Source organism: Nicotiana attenuata, chromosome 1, assembly GCF_001879085.1.
Source record: "Nicotiana attenuata strain UT chromosome 1, NIATTr2, whole genome shotgun sequence".
Taxonomy (NCBI): Eukaryota; Viridiplantae; Streptophyta; class Magnoliopsida; order Solanales; family Solanaceae; genus Nicotiana; species Nicotiana attenuata.
Window position 1 is genome coordinate 29,872,415 of NC_031989.1, and position 8,928 is coordinate 29,881,342.

Genomic DNA, 8,928 nt, shown 5'->3' on the forward strand with positions numbered 1-8,928 from the left:
GGCTTTCCCCTTTTTATGACTAATCGAGATCGGGGCGTGATAGGCCAAGGTTAGATCCAATATCGTATCGGATCGTGACACAAGTTAGATTGCCGAGCTCGTGACTAAGGGACCGATCGAGATCGAGATCAGCCAAGACCAAGACTGAGCGGGAAAGAGATCGAGCAAGATCGAGGCAATCATGTCGAACAAAATAATGGAAAGCGGAGATATCCGCGATCGAGCGAGGATCACGGCGGAAATCTCGGCATGCATCAAGGAGAGGCCGATTTATCAGTTAATCATGGGATTTATTACCATATTTAGAATTGTATTAGAAGTAGGACTCCCCTACTATATAAAGGGGAGCTGATCATTTGTATTCATCATGATATTCACGTTACGAAAAAAATATATTATCTTTCTCTTAAGCTCTCGAATTTTTGTCACTTTGTTCATACTTTCCGGCGAAATATTTACTTGATTCGAGGGCAACCTAGATCAAGGATCAAAGCTACACATATCAGTCGATTTGCTTTACTTATATTTGCAGTTAATTTCATTGTCGATTTACGTTCTCTCACTTTGTGCTAAGTAAATCATGTGTCCTTAAAATCACAGTATAAATTCAATTGTTATCTGTTTTTAGGGTAAACAATTCATATGGTGAATATCTCTTTCAAGGAGAAAGTTATACCATTATGGTCATGATCAAAATCATTGTAGGCAAGATATGTTGCTTCTATTATTTTTGCCCCGTAATAGTTAATCACATTGCCATAATATTTTGGCATAATCACAATAGGTACGTGATTAGAGCTGTCAAAACGGGCCAGCCTAGCCCAGCCATGCCCATTAAGGGTAGATTTGTAAGTTTAAGCTAAATTATTTTCAAATTTGGAAAGGGGTCATTCTTTTTAGAACGGACAAAAAGGAAAATAGGTTCACATAAACTGGAACGGAGGGAGTAATAATATTTTAAAGTAATCCAAACTGATCATTGGTCACTTGAAGTAATATTTTCTTTTGAAAAAAGATTATTATTGGTCACCTAAAACTTTTCGAATTCGTTATTAATTAAGGAAAAGAAAAAACTAATCTTGTCATATTACATGCATGTCAAAAATCTAAATTTTAGTTGATATGAAAGGGTAAATGAGCAATCTAGAGTTGGGGAATGAAGATTATAGTTAATAGTTTTTACTTTTTTAAATATTAAATATTTAATAGTTAATTAATTTGAATCTAATTAATTTTTCGCCCACGGCCTGGTCCAGGCCCAGCCTCGGTCAAACCTCAAGGGCTAGCGGCTGACTTGGGTCGGGTTTATAAGCCTCGATTTTAAATGGGCTCAAAAAATCCTAGCCCAACCCTACCCAAGTAGCGGGTTGGGTTGGGTTGGCCTCATGGGCCAAGGCCATTTTGACGGCTCTATACATGATCAATGACCATTCACGCCATAAAAATGAAATTATTTTCTTATTTCATCTCAAACCTCTTTTTAGAGATTAGTGTGGTATATCCACTACCACCAGCACATTCATATTCTTCCAAAAATGAATATGTATTCATAAATCAGATGTTGTCATATTCACATCATGAATGGACCATAATCATCTATATGTGCTTTACAAAATCTCATGTCAAATCGATGACAAACATTACTTTCACAGAGTGAAAGATTATTTTGAGAATCCTTATTGTTCTCGTTACCACAATGATGACGATTATAATTTCGTCAATTGTCACATCCATATCCATTGATACCTTCACGGTAATAATTTTGTCTTCTTTCAGACTTGTTGCATATTGCTACCACATTCTCTTAGGGGAACGAGAATGAAGCTAATTCAATGGGAAGGGTTTCCACTTCTTGTGCTCATAATCATACATGAATTTGATCATGGCAAGACATAGAAATTTTACCACTTCGGGTGGTTATAATTTCTCACAAACTCTATTAGAGTTATAATCAAAATTTATTGTCTTTGCTTGTATTTAAAATCAAATTATAGGATTTCAAGAATTTAAAAGAGAAAAATAGGGTAAAATACTTACCTTAAATCCAGAATTATTTCCGAAAGAAGTTCATGGATCAATTGAATATCATTATGCTCAATATTATGTACAAGTTGCGCACCATGCACTTATCCCAAAGCCCGGTGACCAAAGTAGGTGCCTCTACTCAATTGGTTAGAGTCTTGTGCTGATAACGTGTTATAAAACAATAAAAGAAGAAGAAGAGTATTACAGAGAAAAGTAGAGAGATAATTCTTATTAATTTGGGATGAATTACAATAAAATAGAACCCGGAAAAAGCGACTTAGCCACCAAGTAACAAAACCTAAAATCTCTCTAAAATAAAAACATTCAACTTAAATATAATTCTATTTATAACAACATCTAAGTTCTAATACTGAAGTTCAGTATACAAAACAGTGATTACCATGATCTGGCATCTTACAAATATCACGTAAAGATAAAATTCTCAACAATGTTGTCATGGCGTACTTGATTGCGCTTATACAAGTTTGAAAATTACCTAACAAGTAGGGTGTCAATGGATCTTTAAAAATCGACTGTATCGATTTGATTATTAAGTTTCTATTAATTAAATAGGTTTTATATAAATCTACAATCGTACCGAATAATAGGGTAGGTTTTTGATTTCATAAAAATAAACCGAAAAAATATCAAACCGTACCGATAAATTTATATGTGGAAGATATATTTCATATATACGATGCATTTATTTTTTTCCTGAAGCCTTGGGATTATGAAACGACTATAAGCCAACATATAATACCTAAAGTCGTAACTGCCAAACCTATACTGGTACTCCTATTGAAATTGAATTAGTTCTAACATTTTGAGTAGCAAGCCATAAAACAACAACAACAACAACAACAACAACAAAAAACAAATGTGTTTCCATAAATGGGATATGGGGAGGGTAGTGTGTATGCAGACCTTACTCCTATCTTATAAAGATAGAGAGGCTGTTTTCGATAGACCATCGGCTCAAGGAACAGTGGAGATAAAGCAATAAGTAGCAAACAATAGTAACAACAATGTATTATGGTAACATGCGCGAATGACACAACACGTAATAGTAAAGAACTATGAGTAAGATAATATAAAAATAGTCCTAGTAATACTGGTAAGCCTAGGAGGAACACACTACTTCCAATAATCTTGAGTAGCAAACAATAAAGTATCGGATGTCTTTCCTCTAGTATGATAAGAATACCTAATCTTCTAATTGATTTTATTCCTGAGTCCCAACATTAACTACTCGGGTAATTTATATTCCTCTCATCTTTGCTTAATTTGTGACGCTGCTATAGAATAGTGAAATGCCTTTATTCTGACTATCTTTCATGTTCCCTAGATTCATCGCCTCTTAAACAGAAAAATGCCTAGAGAATCTTGCCAAGGTCCTATGCATGTTATTGCGTTTTAACTTCTATTAGCGACTCTAACATGACATTTAAAAAAATATAAAAAATTAACCGGACCGTACCGATACCGATACCGAAGAGAAACTGAGATGATTGACACGGTTTCAAAAAGTTTAATTTTGGTTATACAAAATAAATTAACCGAGAAATTAGTATGGTATAAATTTTATAAAATAACCGGCCAAATCGAACCATTAGTACCCCAACTAATAAGAACCCATTAAAATTAATAAAACGTGTTATTCCTCGTATATTCTATATTTTCCTTGTTCTTACAAGTATTCTACAAACATTTTAAAATGACAATTAATGATTCATCTGGCAAGATTCGTAATTACCAATATACTAGAACAAAATTTAAAGGCAAAAAGGAATCTTGAAAATGGGTTTCTTCGTATTTTAGAATCGAGAACACCATTACATGATGCCAATACTATACTTTACTTTTGGTAGGAGGAGCCATGAAGGATTAAGGAAGCTGTAGAAATATCCTATCCAGGGGAGAAAGAATCTCTCCATGTAAAGCATTTCCAAAAAGCCTCTATATTTCTGTCTTTCCTTCATCTATTTTGTCAAAATCTGCAACTCATTGTCTAGCATTTCTTCTTCCCAAAAAAGAGCATGTCATTGATCCCTCGAAATCGCCCTCGAGTTATTGTCAATGGAGTCCAGAGAATGAGAACATACCATTACTATTGGTGCAGGCATTGCCAAAGATCAATCAGGACAACATCAGCCAATCCATTTGAAATATTATGTCCTACTTGTTTTGGCCAAGTTCACTATGAACTTGATGTTACAAGGCCTAGGCTAATAGTTTCTGATGTCACAAGGCTACAACCACAACCATCCTCGAATTCTCGCCTTCTTGATGCCTTGGCACTCATGACTGATCCATCAATCAGACAACAAAACAATAATACTGATCAAAATCATCAGACTAGACAACGCGCTCGTGTCATTCTCCAATTTATAGGCCCTGATGATCAACCTATTAGGCCTGTCTCTCCTCATGACAACGCGCTTCCTTTGCCTTTCATTCAAGAATTGACTCATAACGATAGGCCAGGGCCGCCTCCAGCCCCATCTTCAGCAATTGATGCATTGCCAAGAATTGTACTCAATGCAAACCATTTGGAAAATGACTCTGTTTGTCCTGTTTGTAAAGATGAATTTGAAGTTGGGATAGAAGTTAAAGAACTTCCTTGCAAGCATTTTTATCATTCAGAATGCATTGTTCCATGGCTTAGAATGCATAATACTTGTCCGGTTTGTCGATATCAGCTCGAAGGTTTCTCAAACAATGAAGATCAACATGGATACACAAATGAATTTAATGAAGAAGAAGAAGAGGAGAACATGAGGAATCCTCTAATATGGGGTTGGACTCAGCTTAATTCCTTTTGGCCTTTTAGTTTGCTGTCAAGTTGGGGTCACAGATATTTTAACCCTTTTGAGACTACAACTTCTACATTTCCAAGAGGTCAGATATTGTTAATACTCTCTCCATCCTGATTCCTAGCTTTACCTTTTTTGCTTCTTTACAAATGTTTTATATTAACAAACTGTAAATTTTCTTTTAGGTGAAAACTTTACTCTTTTATTCAAGATCTGAAACTCGACTTACTTGTGATTAATTCCAGCAACCCCTTCACAAGAAAGGCAGAACATGTGACTTACAATAGTCTAATTTTTCACTAAAGAAAAATATTTGATTTTTGGACAGGGAGAGCTTGGTGGAACCCTTGGATTTTACCTTGATAATGCTTGCTGCTTAATTGGTTCTTTATTCCATTTAAGGAACTGTGCATAGTAGGTTGCTTTTATCCTTATTTGCTTCATTAGGCATTAAAGCAGGTATGTTTACAACTCAATTATATAGCATTATCATTATGAATATGTGCATGGAATGTACCTGAGCATGGGATCAAATTAAAAGATTAAGAGACTCAACAGGTATATGCCCATCCTTCCCTTCCAAAAGAAAAAAAATATTTACGTTATATGCACCGTTAATGTAACTGAATCGGTTAATTTAATTAGGCATAGCAGGTTATAATTTGATTTTCTAGGTTATTATATCATACTTGATCTGAAGAGTTACCTGTTATTATAGGTCAACTTTAAAAAACCAAATCGGTTAATGTTGCTGATGGCTTATGGATTTCAAGGACATTGTGGTTCGACTATTAAAGTCATTGATTTGTTTTCAGCCAGAAAAATGCAAGAAGAGAGAGGAAGAAAAATATGAAGGGGAGAAAGAGAAGCCTCAGGACTATGTACAATGTAGCTTTGTGGACCAATATTTCTATTATTTGTTCGTAATGGTCAAAATTATGTCTAGCATCGACCTCAATCTCTAAATCTAAAAGCTTGTTTTTTTTTTTTAAAGAATGATGACGAGCTACTGAAAAAACAAATATTAGGTAACATGTGTGCTGTGGTAGGTGAAGGAATAGATTAACCAATTTCAAATTAAAAATCTTGTGATCTAATAGGTCACGTGTTTTATAACGTAATTAAGCAGGTTTATTGAGACTGATTTATTAAAAGAAAAATATACAATGTACCTAAAAACTGAATTATTATATAGAGTTCTTCTTTATATGTTACATGTATGAGATTTGTTCATATCAAAATACACCACGGTAGGTGCTTAGCACCTAATCTCTTTGACCCGAACACATATTTGCACAGAAAATAATACTAAAATATTGCACGTAGAGTTATCCGGCACCCAATTCTCAGAAACGCAATGGGTGCACGGGTCTTTATATGAGTATTAGCAACTCCATTAAAAATAGTTAAGCACTCATGATTTTAAAATTTTGGATCTTTCACCGTGAGTACCTCATAAAGCAAATTCTTAAATTATCAGACGGAATTTTTAGTATTCAATTGTGTTAAATTAGTCATAATTAGTTTCACAGAAAAGCAAAATGATTTAAAAAAAAAACTGGAACTAAAATTTAAATTATATTACATTACTTTCCTATTATTAATAAGGCAGAATGAGAGCTGCGTCCGGTTTACTCAGGTAAAAAAGGGTATTATTGTAATTGCAACATTTAAGCTCTTTATCAAGATACGCAAATGCCGAAGCTGTTTGATTTATTTTCTTAGTTTTCCTAATCAATGTTTGTAAATATAGCCAACTTTGAGTACCTTTACCTACCCTTAAAAGCTGATGATGTCAGCAGTACACGTGGAAAATCCACCTCCACGAAAATATTGACTCTGTCTAAAAAATCTGCATGTGAAACTTGTGGGGCCCAAATTTCTATCAACCCATCACTTTTCACTTTTACACCAACCACCCCTCAAAACTCCTACGCCTCTCTCATTTTTTATGGATACAACTTGGTGCTTCTCCAATTTCATTTCATTAATAAAAATATTAGCTTCAATTATTATTTCAGATCCCTAGCTTTTATTTTAATAAATAATTTCTAAGGAAAATGTATAAAATATCTCTTGACCTATAATAAAGGCGTATCAATAAAACTCATGGCCTAAAGCCAAATTTTAATAAAGGGTCTTAATTTTATTTTATTTTGTCTATAGTATAGTTATCTTGCAAAATATAAAATTAATATTACATTGGTTCCTTTTTTATTTTTCTTTCTTTTGTCTATAGTGTAGTTATCTTATAAAATATAATATTAATATTAACATTGGTAAGAAATTCAAGTTAATAAGATGTTAGCCACGTATTTACAATTCGTTACCTTGGATCTTATTGTAAGAAAGCATTATTTATCGATATGAAGATTTGAGTATCTTAATTTAAAGTTCTAAAATATATTTTTTTTTAAATAGATAGTCTTTCTTTCCATTTTTATAAGTATTTAGTATTTCTTTTCTATAAATTTTAATATCGTCTAAGCAAAAATAAGATAGCAAATCCACAACTAAAAATATTTTGGAGTCCCAAAATTTAGGGGGCCTAAAGCAAAGGCTTTACTAGCCCTCCCCTTAAGCCACCCTGACCTATAAATATCTAATGTGCTTTATCTTATCTGGAATTACCTTTTTTTAAATACTTATTTCTCTGTGAATCTTTTGGTAATTAAAGCTTCTTTTTCCGGCCCTATATATATGTGGTAGTTTATGATAAAATGTTAATCAGTCCTAAACCACTTGAGCTCCTCCTAAGTTTAACAACAACAACAACATATGTTAATTCTTTTTAAAAGAAGTTTCACTGCCCAAATACATGCATTTATAAGAAGAAGTAACTAATATCTTCGGTTTGCAATTTTTTCTCACGGAGGAACCTTAGCACGCTTTAGTTTGCAAACGTAATTTGCAGAATAAAAAGATCAAATATTATCTTTATACGTAAATTAGCGTTATTAATTTCGTACAACAACAAAAACAACTATATCATATAATTTTTTATGTTTATTGAATCAAACCTTTTCCTGCAAAAAAAAAAAAAAGATTAGCCAATATTTGCTTTAGTTTAGAACAGGCAAGTAATAAATCATGAACGTTCAATTGGGTTTCAGCCTTTCAGGAACTCATTGGAGTTTATATTCTAAAGAAATATATCAAATAAGAAAGAAAGAATTTTCGTGTTATGCATTTGTCTGAAAGGAAAACAAAAGTCTACGGTAAGAAAAAAAAAAGCTACAACCTTTATTAGCACTTTTTAGAGCAGCTATCAGCAATAGAAGGGGGTTGGGCTAATTGTAAAATATTGAGTTTAATTTGGTTAAATGTGAAAAATAAATTTAACAAAAATTTACAAAAGGATGTTGCCATGTTAGTTATACTTTTTTTATTTTTTGGTAATAAAAGATTTATTCATCAAAAACTAAGAGTTATTACAACAAGAACTCTGTCTAGGCCACATAGTGCCTAGACTGTCTCTTTTTAGTACATGGAAAGTAACAACAGGCGGAACAGCAAAAGTTTGTAAAGTACAAAAAGTGTCCAGGCTGCAACCATTTTTAGCTAACAGGTCCGCTACTCCATTAGCCTCTCTAAAGATGTGCTTCAGCTGAGGATCATTCGCCATCCGTAATAGGTACCTGCAGTCATCAATTAAATTTTGGTAGAGACAGTTGTTAGATTTTAGGAGATTTAATAATTCCAAGCAGTTCGTCTCTATTACCAGTGGGAGGAGCTTCTTTGTTAGTGCTAGTTTGACTCCGTGAAGGAGGGCTAGAATTTCCATGTAGATGTTGGTGGCATATTTTAGTCCCATATTGAAACCCAAAATCCAATTCCCCCTTTCGTCTCTAAACACTCCTCCTATTCCTCCCACTCCTGGGTTGCCCACGCAGGCGCCGTCTATATTAAGTTTGTAGTAATTTGGGTTGGGTGGTTCCCATTTTACATAAATAGTTTCCTTTACAGGTTTTAAGCAATTGTTTTTAGCCATGTAGAGGAATTCAATGGCCCTACTGATGGGTTGGCATTTGTTAATGGGTGCTTTATTTTTTCCAAAGAGGATTCCATTTCTAAAGTTCCATATATGCCA

The 8,928-nt window shown here is 33.6% G+C and overlaps 1 protein-coding gene across 3 annotated transcripts; it reads left to right on the forward strand.

Annotated features, from left to right (window-relative positions):
- On the forward strand, nucleotides 3,907-5,997 carry LOC109223678 (probable E3 ubiquitin-protein ligase RHC1A). Of its 3 annotated transcripts, none has more exons than XR_002067640.1 (3): nucleotides 3,910-4,923; nucleotides 5,167-5,396; nucleotides 5,557-5,997. XR_002067640.1 is itself a non-coding variant. In XM_019388081.1 (2 exons), the coding sequence occupies exons 1-2, from the start codon at nucleotides 4,062-4,064 to the stop codon at nucleotides 5,053-5,055; spliced, it is 894 nt and encodes a 297-aa protein (XP_019243626.1). In that variant the 5' UTR covers nucleotides 3,907-4,061; the 3' UTR covers nucleotides 5,056-5,160. The 3 variants fall into 3 exon arrangements, 1 of the variants encoding a protein (XP_019243626.1); XR_002067641.1 differs by having other exon boundaries at nucleotides 5,654-5,997; XM_019388081.1 differs by lacking the exons at nucleotides 5,167-5,396; nucleotides 5,557-5,997 and adding an exon at nucleotides 5,024-5,160 and having other exon boundaries at nucleotides 3,907-4,923.

What these genes read in the sequence shown, in the direction of transcription:
- LOC109223678 (XM_019388081.1), top strand. Translation starts at nt 4,062, where the DNA reads ATGTCATTGATCCCTCGAAATCGCCCTCGAGTTATTGTCAATGGAGTC. An exon ending in AACTTCTACATTTCCAAGAG is followed by an intron (nt 4,924 to 5,023) that starts GTCAGATATTGT and finishes ATTTTCTTTTAG; the next exon opens with GTGAAAACTTTACTCTTTTA.